The following is a 17,968-nucleotide window of genomic DNA, read 5'->3' as shown; positions in this document are numbered from 1 at the left end:
AACTCCTACTTCGTCAAGAAAGGCTTTATCACCTCGGCTAAGTGCCAAACTTACTGACAGAAGAGGAAGGGGCAATCCAATGAGGAGAGAGTCCGCCGTAGTGGCAAAACTTGTTAAGATGTTGCCTATCGAACTTGGTATCATGTCAGCCGTGTTAACATGATCATCAGATGAGAGGAATCGTGTTATATGGGGGAGGAGAAAGAGGCGTAGTTCGCTAGGGGACACTGAATCGACACCGGCACCAGCAGTAGAAGCAGGCGGAACGAGCGACGCATCCACAAGACTGTCCGACAGCTGTGACACCTCGGGGTGGCAGGAGCTCAAAGGACTGATAAAATGGAGCCCAGATTCACGAAGAAGGAAACGATGCCAAAGACAGTGCCACAGCTCGCCGAACAACTCGCTCGCAATAGCGGGGCGGTGATGCACCAGATTGAGAAAACCACGCAAAGTTTCCCGAAAAGAAATCTAAAAGGGTGAAATGAGGATGGTAATCGAGGGAGATATAGTGATGTTTTTTTAAGAACAGAGATCTTACTGTTTTGATGTCGTTAAAAACAGTTGCCTGTTGGTTCATCAAGCACTCAAAAACGGAAATTGAGCCACGCACAGTTGACCTCGTCGGTTCATCTTCCATCTTCACTTCAAAAATCTTAACGTCAGTGGTGTCTAGCAAATCTTTATTGACAGGTGCCTGTGGTGTAAGATTTGATTCGATTTCACTTTTCTCCAGTAGGGAGGGAAATCGAGCTTCTGACTGTACAATCACTGATGAGCGACTGAAGTCGGTATCGCAAAGAAGGACCTGAAAGAAGCTTGAGGTCAGATATCTATAACAGTTAATAAATGAAGAGCGAGACTTACATCAAAGAAGACAGGCAGCCAAAATCCATCCTTGTAGTGGAGCTCATCCCATGAATTTGACATGAAGAGGAAGAGAAGACGGATCAAAAGGCTGCTTTTGGCTGGCGTTGCCGCAGCAATGTTGGGAGACATCTCGTTTTCATTATCAAGGAAAGTGGGGACAGAAGTGAGGTCAGAGCCGAGCAAGAAAAGATTGACATACTTTTCACGGATGTCTGGAAGGGGACTGAGGAGACCACAGCAGAAGGCCTGCTCCATTTTCATGAATATCTCATGAGTCTTTGGAGAGACGTTTGAGAAAACCTGTAGGGAAGTAAAACGATGTTTACGGGTGTATAGTCTGCAAAGTACAGGTTCGGCGAATCGCAATGTTAGAAACATCTTTTTTACTCATCAAGCCAAAACCAAGTTCAAAATTTTTAGAATAAGAGTAACAAATAAACAGTAAAGGATTGGTTAAGTGTAGTGACCGGTTAAGATAATCAAAGATTTACATGTCAAGAGCAACTTTCAGTTATGTTTAACGCGAGTCAAGAAAAATTGGCTCACACTTACACTAACTGGGAGGAGAAATTCGTGATGGAAGTTGACGAGAAAATAAGTCGGACTCATATGCCATGCAACAACAGAGGACAGACACTGAGGTTAATGTAGCAACAACTTGCCCTCCGCTTCTTTAATGTGTGTTCTAAGCACGTTGTAGATTGTTTGCTGACTGAATAGCTGACTTGTGATGAGAAACGACTTTGTATTACAACACTTGTTAGGTTAGCGGATATACCATTTGCTGTTCAAATTTTTATCTTTCATCATAAAAGTAATCGAGAATTACTAGTAGACCTTACGTCAAGGTTAGGAAAAAGTGGGTTACTAGAACAATCATGAGGGCGACAGACAAGTAATTTTGGTAGAACAAACCAACTTAGATATAAAAAAATATATTGAGCATTGAAGCGCAACTGAGGCACCAGTTACTAATTCGATAAATTACCCCTCCTAGTTTAAAAGAACTTTATCCGAAGATCGTAAAACGGAAGGGTACCTATTTCTCACAAGCGGAATTAAGCAAACAGTAGATTCTTGCAATGGGAGATCGTTATAATCAGTTCCGTTTAAATGAAGGATCGTGTATAAAATTCTACTAGGGTTGTTTGGCGTTAAAACGAATACGGACACAGGGGCGCCACGGTATTACAATCACAAGTCCTACCAACCTGATAAATGCAGTCAAGGATGTCACGAGCCACCTCTGAGTGCTCCGACCAGCGCGGGTAGGCAGCCCAGAGGCGCACGAAGAAGGCGACCTTCTCGCGGGGGGTTGGCGCGAAGTGTTCCTCGGCCTTGGGTACGTTCACCCAGTCACGGAGTATGCGCACCACCGCGCGGAAGAGCTTGGCGTCCCTTGCGCGTTCCAGGATGTAGAGGAAGTCTGGTCCGAAAGCATTCTTTCGCGTTTCCGTGTTCATCACATTCAAGCGTGATTTAAATATATCCAGAGTTTGGATTAAGAGTTCCGTTATTTCTGAAAGGTAACCTAATTTTCTTTTCCTTCTGAGCGCAAAAAGCAACTGCTTTTATCTAAACCACGAACCATGATTTCCCTAGCATAGGAGCACCAGAAAAATGACAGGAAAAGATGATGGATGCCCTTATGCTCTGATTAAATCTGACATACATCTGACTTACAGTCGTTAAAGTAACCAACAGAGGAGTACAAAAGAGCTCTTACACATTCTCAAAGCTAGATCTAATATCATGAAGGCGGGTGGATTCTCTGCAGCGCATCAAACAGCTTTAAATGCGAAAGCGAGTAGAAAAATATGCAACAAAGGTATCTACCATTACCTAAACCTAAGTCTTTTCTTAAGATCTACCACGTAAAAACAGCCAATATTTCGATGTCTCAGAGACCATGAAATGAATCCCACATAGAGAGAAGGAACACACAAAAGGAAATTTTTTGGCTTAACGGTGAGGTGAGAGCACGATGATAAAGTTTAGACTGGCCATATTTTCACCTGCCGAATTGTTCAAGGAAGCTTTAGCGGAAAGAGAGCATTCAATCAAGAATAAACATTTTAGCTGACGGCATCAACAATTTGGCTATGCAGAAAGTAATGTACTTAAACCGCCCCTCTCACGTAGCAGGGGCCTTCAGAAACCGAAGAGGAATAGCGACGACTAGAACAGTGATTAAGTGAAAGAGAAAGGTGTGGCAAATTACGCGAGCTGTATCCTTTGGTTACAGGGGGACTTTCAAATGCAAATAAAACAGAAACATACATAACAATGTGTGGTTTAAACTGCAATAGCAAGTCTCCCAAATGCAGAGGGAGAAAGGAACCCTGTGAAAGGAATGTATCAACGGTGAATGAATACATAAATAAAAACCATTGTTAGAGACGACATTAAGAAGTAAAGGTGGGGAAATTCCCACCATAAAGTAGTGTTGCTAGGCAGGAAAGCGTGAACCTCATAAGATTGCCTTTACACAGACATTTTATGGACCGAAAGGCGAAAGCACTCAACAAAAGAGCACATTCGGCTAGTTACTTGCCCGTCATAATATCACCTGGTAGAACAAATACGAAACACAAATGGGAAGAATTAAAGTGAATATGCTGTAGATTGTAACAACAGTAATTCTTTTAACTATGAGCTTCTATTGGTGATTCTGGTAACTGGTGTTATTCGCCTACCAATAACAGACTTACGACTCAGAGTTGCAGAGTCTTGAGGTGAATTATTGACAGGGGAATTTATTACATCGTGAACCATTCGATGAAACATTTTCATTAGTTGCGTGAGACACCGATCCACAAAGGCGTAGGAATTTACTGAAGCCTGTTGAGTCGTCGTAAGTAGGCAAAATGCCGACTGAAGCCGTGGCAAAACGGCTGCTCTACTCGATCTATGAAAGGCAATGAAGTAAACAACTGATCTTCAGAAGATAAATAAAGTGCAGTGCAAAAAAGAGACCTACCCCTCCGCATACAAGGTGAATGACTCCTGTATGAACTTGAGAACGATATCGTAGAGCTCATAAAGTTCCGGAAAACTCGTAATTTTCTGTCGATTGGAGGATTCAGCGGGGAATTTAATGAGTAACACCTTGATGAGGGTTGCACATGCTCGCATCAGTCGGTATGTCGTTGGGTAACGCGAGAGTAGGCTTATCAATGATTTACTGAAGTGTTTAACATTGGTCAACAGCGTCGAGCTATCCTACCAAATTAGACGCAGACAGTTCAAACCATAAAAGTGCCCTTGTAAAACAGTATTAAAACTCGTACTACGCAAACCAAACTCACATCCCACAGGAGGTTAACAGACAGAAGGCTTACCAGAGTGTTATAGAGAACGCGTAGCACCTCAAGAGTCATAAAAATGCAAGAAGAAAGCAAAGAATTCATATTTTGCTGTTGTTGTTGCGACTGCTGTTGGGCAGCACCTGATTGGCAAGTAGAGGGATCCTCAAGACAGAGAAATCGATCAATAAAGTTCAACCGAAGGTCACAATTCTCACCACCCCAGACCTCTGAAGCCATGGTATATTCAATTAGACTCAAAGCTCTTCTTGCAGAGGTTTCTGAAGAGATACCATTTGGAGTAGCTTCCATTGCCTGAATTCACAAGCGCATAAGGTTAATAACTAATCTCATCTGCTTCACGGATTGCTAGCCTCAAAAGCCTTGTAGTTTACCTGGCACGCGAAACGAATCATGAGATTGGCTAATTGGTCCCGGTGACTCTTTTCCATGGGCATAAGTTCCAGTTTGTCCACCGGCTAAGGGGAAATGGCAATACCAGAGCAGGTAATAATGTTGAAACTGAAGTGGAACCAATAAAGGATGGGAAGATGAGAACGCACCAAAGATGGGGATGCAGGGTCAACAACAGCAACAGCAGATGCAGAGGCCGCAGGAGAAGATGTATTCGGATTTTGTTGTTGTGGTTGTTGATCTTGTTGTTCAAGAGCTGCACGCTCAGATTTGCACCTCATGTCCCATCGCACCGTCACCTCGATGAGATCCAAAATCATCCGTCGCTGATCGATCGGAATCTGTAAAAATAAATGTGATGTGAAATACAAAAATCAGGAAATGAGTATGCGGAAGTAACTCGAAGGTTAAGCAAAAAAGACCAAGTGACACCTGCTGCGCCGACAAGCGAGAAATAACGACGATGAGTGAGCCGAGAAGAGCGTGCCGGACGGAGTAGTAAAGGTCAGCATGTCTCAATATCAAACCCCTACGGATATGATAACATACAGATAAGGCAGCTAGCTGATGTACACCATCCTTAGAAAATTTAAATTAAAAAATAACTTACAATAAATGAATGCTCATTTGCGTGCTTTGATCTTCAGCCATAATTTTTTTCGTTGCGGCGGCAAGTGCTTTCTATTGAAGACAGAAGAGAATGTAGTTTTCATTCGGAGACCATCCAAAAGTTTAATTAAAATAGTCCGGTTTTCATAGTTAATAAGCCCGAGGTTTCAAATTGGTTCATTTACGAAAGGCGCTCGAGTTAAATCGGACTCAAATGTTGCTGACATAACAATGGATTTTACCCCAACGGTGCTACACTCAGAAGTGGCAAATGTCTTGTTACTGCCCACCGGGGCACGTACCTTGGACCAGTCTTGACATTCTTGACTAAGATGACAGCTAACAATGAACACGTTCATTAAATAGCGTGCGATGATGAAGTTTCCCGCCCAGGCTCAAACGTTGTAAGGGACAGTCTGGCCGATGTGGTTCCTAGGCCACAGTTACAACAATAACCCTTACAAACATCCAATTCAGCGCGTGGAACGCCTATTTGATCCTGGAAGCCTGAACAACGCATAACCTACGTGGAAGTGCACAAGGAGTGAACCTTTATGCCGGAGCAAGTGGTACAAAGATCCACGAACATTTAGAACCGCGAAGAGTTAATATAATCTGGGCACCAAGACAATGTGGAACGGATTGGCATAAGATATAGATCAATCTTACTGGCAAATCCTTCGATGCCAAAACTTCCCAGACATTAATTAGACGCTGGAATACGTGTCACTACCGGACGCCTCGTAGTTATTTCGTTGACACTTACCTGTTCCTCAGGCCCCGTAACCCAGGCAGGTAGCAGAAGATCAAGAGAGGGATTGACCATCTTCTTCACCTCAGTTTGAGGACCTTTGGCGAGACAGAGAAAGACTTGCGGCGTCGCCTTACCCATTATTGGATAGAAGCGCGCGATAAGATAGGCCAGAACCTGCAGACCCGTATACTTCTCTTGTAGATCAACCACATTTAAATTGCTGGTGACACAGGGCCACACGAAACCCGCGATGGCGCGCAGGCGGTAACTCTGGACTCTGGGATTGAAAAATGTGGCATTTTGCACTCCATACAACTATTAGAACTGGCAAAATTCGTATTAACATCGAAATGACAAGAAGGAATTTATGCATGGGTCGTAGAGTTAGTACATTTGTCAAATGACTTCACAAATCTCAGCTCTACGATTTTAGTCAAGAAAGGTAGCAAGAGGGCTAAAGGAACCCACTTGGTTGAAATGTCTTGGACATATTCGGGAGCGTAGAAGACAAAGTGGCAGGCGATTTGACAGTACATGATTCGCAGACCCGTACATGTTTTACTGGCCTCGTCGTTCAAAAGCAGGTTCACAAAGAGGTGCACTAGATCGCTGTCTATAAAGCAGAGTGCAAAAAACCCCTTAGAGGCTAGACTACTCACCCCGTGGTTTCCAACACAGATTTGAAGAACCGTGAATCATTATTTTGTGAATAAATTACAAAATGTGCTGCAGTGCCGAAGCCAGTTAACACCATAAACCAAAAATATAAATGCTTATTCGAATCATTACCATGGATGAATAAAATTATCGACAAAAACACCAAAGAATTCACGAAACACATGCTTTTGGGGACAAATAAGTTGGTTTGGATAAACTAGTTTGTATTTAGGTTATAGAAGTATATCCGCTAGAAAGTACAATAGTCAGTATTGTGTACCATTTGAGCTGTAGGACTAATGGAACACTACACATTACATATCTCGATAAACAATATTTGAAAACATTACACATGAATTCAACAACTGCCATTTTTTAAATATAAAATAGAAGTGATAAGTTATCCCCCAAACCTCAAATGTTAATGTTGATTTTAATAAATCAGTACTTCGTTCCCTTTTAAAAGGAATCCACACACTCGTCACAGTACAGCTATCATATTTCAAAACAATTTCATGCCCAACCGAACCTAAAGTCAGTGTGAAAACCACACCTCCCGTAAAAGTCCCAAAAACCGCCCACTACACATATTTTACATGTTCAGTTTAGTGAAAAACGCAGGTATCAAATGTGAAGCATTCTTAGTAAAAAGATACTCTTGTAAAATCAACGAAATTATCACAGTTCATGCCATATATTAACTATCGTGATTTTAAATGAGGTTACTGACAGAGAAATGGGATGCTATTCTTTTAAAAGGTGACGACCAACGTTTTATTTTAAAGCCTAGCATAATTTTGTCACTCAGCTTTAGACCAATCTCACCATTAGGTTCGTTAGGTCTAGGTGGCTGGCCCAATGCCACCAGCTCCGCCGGATTTCTTTCTAAGGCCTGCTGTAAACAGGGCAGAATGAGCTGTGAAATCAACTTGAACTGTGCCTCAGGTGTGCCAAGGTACTGCTCCACAGACATTGTCGCATCTGAATCAGCCAGCAGGCTATCTGTCAGCGACTGTTTCTTTTTGCTTCCCGCCTTAGTAGAACTACTGATGGTGGTTACTATTCTGACCTCCATGCGCTTTTTCACTAGCTGGATAAAGTGAAGGCATATTGCACGACTCCAGGCCACCGAGGAGTCTCGAATAAGACGCTGTATGTATTGTGGGAGAGGATTGTAGCCCACACACCGGTGGCGGGACATTCCCGCAACGATATAAAAAAGAAGATCAAAGTCACTCGGACGAGCTCTAACAAAGCAAAAGCGTAAAAAGTTTAGCCATACTCCTTATGAATAGAAATTGCGACAAAAAACAACTTACTCTGCATAGGCAAGCATGAAATCAAGTAACAAAAGGGGCTCATCGGAGTAGAAGAAATCTGTCAGTCCAGCGGCGACCTTGACTCCGGAGAGAGATTGAGCCTCTGTGGGTTCTGTGGGGGAGCAGGTGGAGGGTAGTGAGGTATTAGCGGCGATAATTTTTCTTCCACCATCTCCAGGATCTTCTAACAGAAGGTCGAGGTCCACATTGGGCTGGGTTTGTTGCAGTTGAACAAGTGTAAGACAGGAATGGCGCTTCTTGAAATCAGCTGAGCCCCATAAGTTGAAGAGGACTCGAGTCACTGATGAGTGCCCAGAGGTCAGTAGACTTTCTCCAATAGAGGAGGAGAGAGTCAATTTAAGCCAATTGGGACGCTGCTTAAGCAAGACGTGAAGAAGGCGCAGAGCCAGGTACGAGGTTGATGCCTGGGCCAATGGTCCATCCGTTCGTGGCAAACGAAGAGGAGTATGTTCATACATGGTTTCTACAAAATCAATGATATCAACGTCTTTCCAATGTTTACAGAAAAAAATCAAATGTACCTAACCGCATGATTTGACAGACCTAGTTCCTTCTCCTTCGGTTGCAAAAGGTCTGTTAGTAGCGAAATGTTGGCCACCAAATAGTCTGCTAACGGCTTGCTCTCAGGTAGTGTCATTAGATGCTGTAACGAAGGAAGGAATGGATCAAAGGCCTTATCAGACTGAATGCACAAGCCACCTCGTTTTGAAACACTTTTTGCATGCCGATCGACCCATTGGTAAAAGCAAGACATACCAGGAGGATTCGATGTGCATGACCGTCATGGGGGCGAGAGAACCCGTTAAAAATTTGACGGAAAGTCTCCTCAGGAAAACGCACAAGAAACCGGAGTAGCGGCAGACGCAGAGAACTAGTTTGTTCTGCATTAAGTGATTGTTCCACTTGAATCACCAGATTCAACAGGGGTTTTACGTACTTTTCGCCAGCCAACGGGATCAGAGGAAACAAATTGACCAGCGCTGCTATCAACTCAACGGATTTGGAAAGTGTATCCACGTTGTTTATGCTTGCCAGACTGTTCTGAATCCCCTTTGCAAAGAAAATCACTTAGCTATGTGATAGTTAAGAACATGGCAAAAGTAGGTTCTAAATTGATAATTTTTAATGATAAGCAACGGTTTTATATTAATGATACTCCAACAAGAAATAATTAGAGATGACTGTGTGACAGAAATTTAATCATTTAACCTGTTATTGCAACGAAGTAAGTAATTGTTACGACTCACTTGAATTGTTTCACAGAAGCGTTCACTGAAAGTGCTAGGGAAGAGCTCAGCACAGTATGCCAACTGACGTACGGTTGCCAGACGAATGTTGGACGTCTGACGGAGGCTTGGCAGAATGGGTTTCACGTAGGTGTGACGCAGCTCCGTATCGATAGTTGTGCGTTTCACGTAGTCCTTAGTATACTCAAATACGGGTTTGTAGACAGAGGCACAATCCGAACACATGCCTACGAGAGAAGCGGTTGCGGTGAAATAATACCTTTAAACAAGTCTTTTCAGATTTGCGATACACCACCTAAACTGCCGGGCGAAGGCCTATTACAGTAAGCCAGAGCAATCTGAAATTGTCAGCTGAACTTGACGGTGCGATTTGAGCTTATCTGCTTTAAGAAGTAGGTTTAACTCGGATCCAAGGTAGTGGAAGGTGGCTTCCCGTAAATTTTTTGCACAGCATGTGGGGAAGGTGTTGTTTGCTGCAGTAGAACGTACCAACAAGAAATTGTTCAGGCGATTCAACCAAAGTGATAAATTGCTCAGAAAAAAATACACCACTTTTAAGAAGATCCACAATTTCTGGTAGAAAAAGACAGTCGAGTGTGGCGAATGACGAAGGTAATTTAAAATCTACATGTCAAGAGCAACTCTTGATCATGTTTAACGTGAGTTATGAAACAATTGGTTAACGCCCATATCAAATGAAAAGGAGGATTTGCGGCGTAAGCTGGTACGCAAATGAGCTGCACCCACAAGGCAAGCATTAACGGGTGACAAACAATAAACATCACAGATTGTCCATTCGCTTCCCGCTTCTTTCACATAAATTGGAAGGGTGCGTTGTGTATTCTAAATTATTTGCTGACCAGTAATTCGAAATAAATCGTATTGCAACGTGCGTTAAGTGAACGAACATATCATGGGGTGCTCCCAAACAGTCCATTCACTACGCTGCAACCACACCCATAATGGAAGTACAACTTTTTTTACACAATTAGCAATAAATTTGTATATGTAGCCGACTGCAGAGGCACTTATTTGCTGAGGTCCAAACGATTACAGCCGAGGACAATAGGACACAAGGCCTGTTCCAAAAGACAACGCAAAACCTCATACCTCACTGCCACAAAACTCACTGGTGAAATCCCATCCAGGACTTCATACTGGAAAGGAGAGACGCTGCTTAATTCCCATCATATGTATCCCCTGGTAATATCTCTCCAAGTGATAAACATAATCCCTTAGCACAATGTAATCATATGATCACATGCGAAAAAGGACCAAACAGTTGAAGATAATTGAGGTAGAAACGATGGTAGCAATTGCAAGGTAAGCTGCTTCGAGATAAAATGCTTTATAAAAGTGAGTTTCAGAAGCTAGCGTCCTGTTGAAAAAGTAATAGATGGCGATGTTTATTTCAACACACAGTATTGCAAGAAGTCCTCCGCAGTTGCTTAAGTTTGTTTAAAAAATCACACGAGCACGCCTGGTCATTTCATGCCAATCTCCCAGCCCTATTACACGTTCATAACCAAGGTACTACCTAACGCGGATACATTGTAAATTCTTCGTGAAAAAGGCACTAAATTAGTGGTATTGATGACCCCACTTTATAAGAACGATAACCCCTACACTAAGGCAGTACAGTGTAAAAATCTACCGTGAGAAATTTAATCTACGGACTCAACAAACAGCCTATCGAAACTGTCGCCTTTTAGCAACTACTTAAAGCTTGGACTCCACAAGTCGGTCAATAGCGGGAGAAATTAAGGTTTGAACAGATTAAAAAAATCCCTAGCGAAATAACTACAATACCACAACGAGCATAGAAATTTGTGGAGATCGTTGCTGCGGAAAATGATGGGCATACGTACTGTGCTAGCTCTAGGTCATCGCCAGCTTTCCCACTGCTTGCTAAATGAATCCCTCCCCGATACTGATCGTTTACCATTAGGCGATTTTCAGCAATACAATCTGGTCCCATGAGGCGGACTACCGCTAGTGAAAAAAGCAGCGTTTTTGTCATTAGTCCAATTTATCATATTATCTTCATTCCTGCCCCGCAGTTGATTCCAATTCACTCAATAACGACCAAAACAGTGTTGACCAAGGAGAAGGTCGTCAACGCTCAAAAGGGCGTCATGTAGCAGAGTGGCATTCGTTTTTAATATATAGCCAGAAACGTGGCCCTTTTCAGACTCATCCGATTCAGCCACGCCATCTAAAGCACTTCCGCAGGTTTGTAAAAACGCTACTATCAGTCACATGTATTATGACGCTTTCAAAGACATCATTACAGTAATCGACAGGCCTACCTTTGAATAGTGCCGCGAGAATAACCGACTTATGCGATTCCAGGTAATGCATCGTGGAAAGAACCTGGGAGGCCACAACCTTCAGATCAATTGCCATCTGCAATTGTAGCGATGAAAAAATGGGCACCTGGGATGGGGGAGTTCTACCACCTGTTGGGTAGCTTGAAGACATCGGGGAGGCGGGCAGGGGCGAGTCCATGATGGCGCGAAGATCCACAAGGAAACGATTGTCGCAGCGACGATTCATTGGGCAGTATTGCAGCAATCCAGCACCCAGAGGTGCATCTCGACAGAGAAAGTAGTTTGCTTCCTGCAAAACGAAAAACTTTGTACACTCGAAAACGCGAACAAAGAGATTAAAACCGGAGAGGAGAGGCCATTAGTGAACTCACCAGGACGGCGATTTGTGTGGATGTCGGCAGATTAGAAAGTCGATGGAACCTATTCTTAGGTGGCAACCAACAGCCTATGAGGTGGATATGTGGTTTCAGTAAACCACCAAGGGGTATGGATAGGCATTCAGCAATATTCGATAGAAGAGAGCGTACTTGAGCTCGAACAACCTTAGTCTCACTCAGCATTGCCTGCACAAGTTCATGAAGAATAGCATTCATGAGTGGCGTCTAAAGGAAAAATGAAATTATAACTAATGTTAGAAAACAAAGTATGCTCCTGGATAAGCTCACTTGTGAAGCAACTTCAGACGATAATGAAGCCATTGGATTAGTAGCATCAAACATTTCCACATCCTCTGTTAAATCGTGCACCGGTGAATCCGCATCCTTTCTCGGTGTTGCCGACCTTTTTTTCGTGACACCACCACGCTTACTCGCGGCCACGGGCCTTCTACGGGCAGCCACTGTTCGTTTGCTGTGTTCTCGGCTCTGAACGGGTGACTCTGCTTTGATTGTAGTTGACAGTGGCGGTGTTGATCCAGCTGGGGGAGAAGATGTCTCATGGGAGAAAACAAACTGCACCAAAGCGGTAGAACACTGCTGGGCAAGGGCGAGAGCACCTTGACCCATTTGGTTGGTCAGATCGTGAAGGCAATGTAGTAGACCGCGGAGGAAAACAACCAAATGCTCTCTGAACCAATTTACTGACAAGCGATCTCGAAGATGCAGTAAAATGCAACATCCACCCGATTTGACGAACCTGTAACATCAATTTTTGACAACTCTACTCACAAGAAATGAATGTTTGGTGTCGGTAAATTCGGTGGCAAAAACGAACCAAGCAGGATGGAAGAGCATGTCCTTGATGGCCTTTGCAAAGTAGTGCATCAGCGGAAGACGTGCAAGCACATCACATACGCTAGTCTGAAGGGGGTCATCAGCCAGGGCGACTTCAATCGCAGTGGTGGCGGTGTTAATGATCTCGTCCAAGAGAACATATCCACTCCGCACCAACTCCTTGTCCTCATGACCCATCACAAAGCAGACGGCTTCAACCAAAACCCTCGAATCGAGCGTAAGTGCAGCGTCGGAGGTCTGAAAAGATAACGATGACTAACAAAACGCAGAGGTAAAAATGCATTAAAAACTGTGAATACAGACAGGCGTGCTAGAGAAACTGACTGCAAATGGAGAGTTAATGTTTCTTTCTTCAAGGAGACTGATGAGTGTCAAATGGCGAACGAGGAAAGTTAGAAAAGTCCCACAGTTTGGTATTTGAGGTGCCACTGACGCGGACAAGAAGATTCCACCGACAACCCGCACCATCACAAGGTGATAAATATCTAATGAGTGGCAGAATTAGTGAGCAAATATTTCAAGTGAAATAATTTTATAAGCCTGATTAAAGAAAACCAAAAGGCTTACTAGGTTTGTCGTTATAGAAGAATGGTTGGCTCGAGTCCAGTTGTTGAATGACGCTGCGAAGTCGTTTAAGAGGATAGGGTGGAAGTTTATCAACAAAGTCATAGGATAGGTACCCAGTAGGGGTCTTAGAACAAATATGTACGTTGAGAGACGATATGCAGACACCTCTTAAGAATTGCCATGCACGAAGTCTGCACAAATAATCGACAGCAGGCTCCTAAAATCCACCAAGTAAGCGACTAATTAGCAGGCCAATAGGAGGAACCTCAGTGGGAGTAGAATCAAACTCTACCTGAATAGTTTCCACAGCGAAATCGACTAAACTGCGAATAGGGAGATCAACGGGGTACTGGGGAAATTCGTGGAGCCAAAATCGAAGAAGTGGACCACTTTCTCCACAATTCACATTCAAGTTGAGACGCTGGACATCTGATATATCGGCTCTGTTAAAGCGACCCATTTTTCCGAGGACCTAATGAGCAGGGTAAAGACGTTCAACATGAAGCCCGACGCACAGAAGAGTAATATGTTTAAAATAAATTACTTTAAAAGCCATCTTTTGAACGTATTCACTTTGGGAATGTAGAGAGGTGTAAAGGCCAAGCAGCATGTCACCGCGAACTTGGTAGAGATGTTGATAGAGAAAATCGGGCTGCATGTTGTCGACGCAGAGCTCCAGTGTACGGAGACCCTAGTAACAATAGTGGACAAAAAATAATAAGACATTGCAACGGAGTGGTACAATAGGAGGCAATGAAAAGTATCGGAAGTAGTTATTGTAGGGTACAGGCAAGTAGAAAAAGTTGCTTCGAATTTCATTTGAGCAACAGTATCTTTTCACGATACTCGATAAAAACAATATTGGCAATTCCCTCCAAATCTTGACTTTAAATGATCAAAATATCTACAAAAAGCAGTCTTTTAAAAAGGATCGAGGAAAATCCTATTTCAAGACGAAACTACATGTCAATATCACAAATAACCCACACCATTCAACAGTTTTTTATTCGAACTATACGAACAGACTCAGCATCACCAAATAAGTTTCTTTTCCACTCAAAGATGCAATTTCCCCTTCAAAGCCATTGATTTGAGCACATTTAACAACTTAGCAAAAAGTCCCAAAGTTTATAAAACCACCAATTCAACGTTAAGTAGGTTTACAAAAGTAATTCTTAACCTTGCATATTTTCGCAGCATTTCCCATGCAATTGTGTAAAATGGCAATTTCGGATTCCAATGTCTCGAGGTGCTAATTTTACAAACATGGGTTCACAATTAGCGTCTTCACGACAGTATGTCGTTTAACGGAAATTTATAAAAAAGCAGTATTTTAACTTGCTAAATTTGAACATATCGAAGTTTTTATATTTAACAGATCCAGCATTCCGAAAACGACGAAACGATATGCCTGCCACGTAAAGGGCGGCAGTTTTTATCTTTAATTCAATCGGAAAATTGAAAAACACCTTTATCAATTTTTCAGTAACCTTTTTAATGTATTTCTTAGCAAAAAAATTTGACTAATCATGGCATATTTCGGAAGTAAACGCTTACAGCTACACAGTACCACTGCAACCCATTCAATACGCTTTACAAAAAAAATATTCCGAAGAATTCTTAATCGCACAACGAACGGATCAAGTTAGTTAACATTTACTAAGTGGTTTCATTTGCTATTCAACAGATCTGGACATGGAATACTGATCTGATGAGTACGAAATTTTTGGTTCTCCAAAAGCTTTTCAAACGGTAAAAATTGTTGAAGTCATCTTGGCAGTTTAAGTCAGTTATAATTTTCAGCCGGAAATTTGCGATTTAACAAACCAAAGTAAAACATTCAAGAAAATAACCAAATGTATTTCCGTCAAATAATCGTCAATTATATCCAGTAGGCAGGTGTATGCAAAAAAACTGTGCTTTTTAAAGAAGAAACATGTATTCAGTTTACTTAATAGCTTTTCAACAGCTAGAATTGTCATTCAATTCATTGCGATATGCAAAGGGGATACCTCAAGATCAAAATCCGGGAGTAAATAGTTATGAAGCGGCCAAACGCACCTGATTGACGGTATTGCAATTTAGAACATAAGTAAGCGGTTCCATAAGGAGCGAAAGGTAGGGTAAGAGGGTGGAGAGGCGAACCGGCACAATGACGCAAAGTTCGCCCAGTAGGTCGCGAGCATGGGTACGATGAGCAGAGCGCAAAAGTCGGTTTAGCGTGGTCAGCATCTCGGGCAGGAGGGGAAAAAACTCACGATAAAGCTTATCGTGTGCGCCCCCACCGATGGATCGAAAGAGAGCACGCAGCAGCGTCAGATATGCTATTGGCTCTCGAGCTTCCAGACAGTGCTGCATACTCCCCTGCACTATCCTTCGAAGATGCAACTGCAAGAACGAAATACTTTAATACCACGACTTTAGCCGTATAATGAATAGACAACCGTTGTACGCACCTTCATAACATGCTCATTTTCAGTGCCAGTCATGTTGACTGAGTTAAAACAGAACTTCAGAAGACGCATGTAGGTAAAGGATACGTCAGTGCCCTCTGAAAGGAGATAAGAAAAGAGCTGCAAAATAATACTTTCGCTACCCGTTTTTCGGGAAATACTCAACCAACACATGTAAGATGTTTTATTTTTTTGCATAACATTGACACTAGCGCTAACAAAACGACCGAATCAGCTACCACTCAAAAATATCCTGTTTTTTTGGTGAAATCATTTACCACAAATTGGTAAAGAGCACGTTACACACATTTTTGGCTTCAAAAGAAGGCAATAAAGACGCCACGCATATGATAGTTAAAATTTTTAAAAGTGAAACATACCACCAATTTTTTCAAGTCGTTCAACGAGGTAGGAGAGCAGAATACGACCGAAGTTGGACGTCTGGCTTGACTGGGAGAGGAGGTGAAAGGCGAAGTGCGCATAGAAAAGAGGACTTTTGCGACACCAGTCAACGACGTACTGGCGATGAAATGAGGATTACATGCATCTGTCGCGAAAATGCAAAAACAACCTACGAAATATCACTTACGCCGATCTTAGCTGAAAATATCTCCCGAAACGATGAAGAACTGATAGGTACAAAGGTCATCGCTAAAGTTTCCAGAAGGAAACGCTCCTCCGGATACTTTGCACCAGAGTTGGGACTAAAAGGGAAAGGACTTACTCTTACTGTAGGAATTCAGTGAAATACAAAGCGATCGAACCGAAGGAGAGAAGGCACACACCCACGAAGGTAAAAATGGCCATCCTTCGAGACAATCCTCAGCACATCAAGCATTCGAAGACCATAGGTAAGGTAGTCAGACAGAACGGCCACCTCAGTAGGCAGAAGCTGTTTGGGCGATGGCGAAGAGGAAGCTTGTGGTCCACCTACGAGGTATGTGTCATCCTCGGGCCCACTCTGATGTGGGCATTGAGTCAAAGCCGTGATAACAGCCCGCATGCCCGAGACCAACGCCTTTATTGAAGACCTCATGTCGTTGATACCCAGATAGCCTTGTGTGGACGTCTCAGAGTACAAGGACTGAACAAAATGACCGGGATTAAAGGGTTAGTTAAGTACCGAGCGAATAAAAGCAGGAACAAAAAACTCACTGTGTCTTGCTTACCACCCGAACTCGCAGAGACATTCTCGGCTTCTCCCTCATATGTTGATGCTTTATTTTCAGGAGAGCTTTCAAGGTCCTCCCTTAAACTACCAATCAATGTTCAAAATTCAATAAATCCAGCGGTTGAGAAAACTAGTGTAGAGACAGTAAAAGGAAACGCACCACTTTGCCTCAAACTCAGGGATATAATGTTCAGCAACGATTCGGCATTTGAGTACACAAAGGGACATTATTTGAAGTAAAACGCGCCGAGCACTTGCAGCATTCATGGGCTGCTTTGCTGCATCAGAGGGGGTTGATTCCGTCATTCGTTGACGAATACACTCAGCAAGGTTGAAAATCAATCTCTGACTCATTTGCTGAATCGAGAAAGGTAGAGTGTCATCAAACATATTCCGTCCGTACAGGTCGACTGCTCGAGCTATTTTTGTAAGAGTAAGGTCACTGCGAAGATGGTGTATCAAATCTGCTAGCGTGCTATAAGAAAGTGGTCTAGAAGAGGAAATGGAAATAATGATGTGGTTATGCGAAATCAAGAGGCAGAGGTAACGACATCAATAAAAGTAGGGAACAGCATGGGGGCACGCCACCTTAGGGAGTCCCGCACAGTATAACCTTTTCCGATCAAAATGTTATCCTCCATCATGTCATCGAGTGCTTGAAGAAACTCTATAATAATAAGGTGAAGTGAGTTAGTTGCATTAAGTGACCTTGTACGAAATCATGTAAGAGCTTAAATTCGGATGTCACGAGCTATTCTTATGCAATCCTATAGAATTGAGACATTTGTAAGCACACGCTCATTAAAATTGCAAGATCAGCGCAGGGTAACTATTCGCTTATTCAGGTAGTTCGAGCATGAGGATCAAATTAGAGCACACAAAAGCACACATTGATAATAGGCAATAACGTACTCGGCCGAATTTCCTGTGCACTTAAAATGTGACGAGTAGCAATAAAAAACTCTTTACGCATATTTGTAATAGACGGCGGACATGTAATCATAAGATTCATCATGCCT

At 42.7% G+C, this 17,968-nt stretch overlaps 1 protein-coding gene across 1 annotated transcript in view; it reads right to left on the bottom strand. All coding sequences in view use genetic code 11, as the record gives it.

Moving 5' to 3' along the window:
* The window catches only part of EGR_03449 (Transformation/transcription domain-associated protein), a gene marked incomplete at both ends in the record, with an annotated part of 28,538 nt that overhangs the window by 10,414 nt on the left and 156 nt on the right, over nucleotides 1-17,968 (bottom strand). Inside the window, 33 exons of the mRNA XM_024492698.1 lie at nucleotides 55-471; nucleotides 542-808; nucleotides 868-1,170; nucleotides 2,082-2,389; nucleotides 3,567-3,778; nucleotides 3,851-4,092; nucleotides 4,179-4,490; nucleotides 4,571-4,654; nucleotides 4,739-4,930; nucleotides 5,022-5,118; nucleotides 5,200-5,270; nucleotides 5,965-6,229; nucleotides 6,421-6,565; nucleotides 7,435-7,856; nucleotides 7,929-8,412; nucleotides 8,493-8,631; nucleotides 8,706-8,999; nucleotides 9,197-9,423; nucleotides 11,506-11,815; nucleotides 11,898-12,128; nucleotides 12,192-12,660; nucleotides 12,739-12,995; nucleotides 13,083-13,243; nucleotides 13,326-13,542; nucleotides 13,618-13,797; nucleotides 13,870-14,016; nucleotides 15,387-15,713; nucleotides 15,782-15,876; nucleotides 16,159-16,297; nucleotides 16,368-16,482; nucleotides 16,564-16,862; nucleotides 16,934-17,033; nucleotides 17,110-17,306. Coding sequence (XP_024352831.1) covers nucleotides 55-471; nucleotides 542-808; nucleotides 868-1,170; nucleotides 2,082-2,389; nucleotides 3,567-3,778; nucleotides 3,851-4,092; nucleotides 4,179-4,490; nucleotides 4,571-4,654; nucleotides 4,739-4,930; nucleotides 5,022-5,118; nucleotides 5,200-5,270; nucleotides 5,965-6,229; nucleotides 6,421-6,565; nucleotides 7,435-7,856; nucleotides 7,929-8,412; nucleotides 8,493-8,631; nucleotides 8,706-8,999; nucleotides 9,197-9,423; nucleotides 11,506-11,815; nucleotides 11,898-12,128; nucleotides 12,192-12,660; nucleotides 12,739-12,995; nucleotides 13,083-13,243; nucleotides 13,326-13,542; nucleotides 13,618-13,797; nucleotides 13,870-14,016; nucleotides 15,387-15,713; nucleotides 15,782-15,876; nucleotides 16,159-16,297; nucleotides 16,368-16,482; nucleotides 16,564-16,862; nucleotides 16,934-17,033; nucleotides 17,110-17,306 — 7,725 coding nt within the window. The remainder of the gene's footprint in view (nucleotides 1-54; nucleotides 472-541; nucleotides 809-867; nucleotides 1,171-2,081; nucleotides 2,390-3,566; nucleotides 3,779-3,850; nucleotides 4,093-4,178; nucleotides 4,491-4,570; nucleotides 4,655-4,738; nucleotides 4,931-5,021; nucleotides 5,119-5,199; nucleotides 5,271-5,964; nucleotides 6,230-6,420; nucleotides 6,566-7,434; nucleotides 7,857-7,928; nucleotides 8,413-8,492; nucleotides 8,632-8,705; nucleotides 9,000-9,196; nucleotides 9,424-11,505; nucleotides 11,816-11,897; nucleotides 12,129-12,191; nucleotides 12,661-12,738; nucleotides 12,996-13,082; nucleotides 13,244-13,325; nucleotides 13,543-13,617; nucleotides 13,798-13,869; nucleotides 14,017-15,386; nucleotides 15,714-15,781; nucleotides 15,877-16,158; nucleotides 16,298-16,367; nucleotides 16,483-16,563; nucleotides 16,863-16,933; nucleotides 17,034-17,109; nucleotides 17,307-17,968) is intronic.

Source organism: Echinococcus granulosus (genome assembly GCF_000524195.1).
Source record: "Echinococcus granulosus chromosome Unknown EG_S00018, whole genome shotgun sequence".
Taxonomy (NCBI): domain Eukaryota; kingdom Metazoa; phylum Platyhelminthes; class Cestoda; order Cyclophyllidea; family Taeniidae; genus Echinococcus; species Echinococcus granulosus.
Note: the sequence above shows the minus strand (reverse complement) of the source record. Positions and strands in the feature narration are given on the sequence as shown.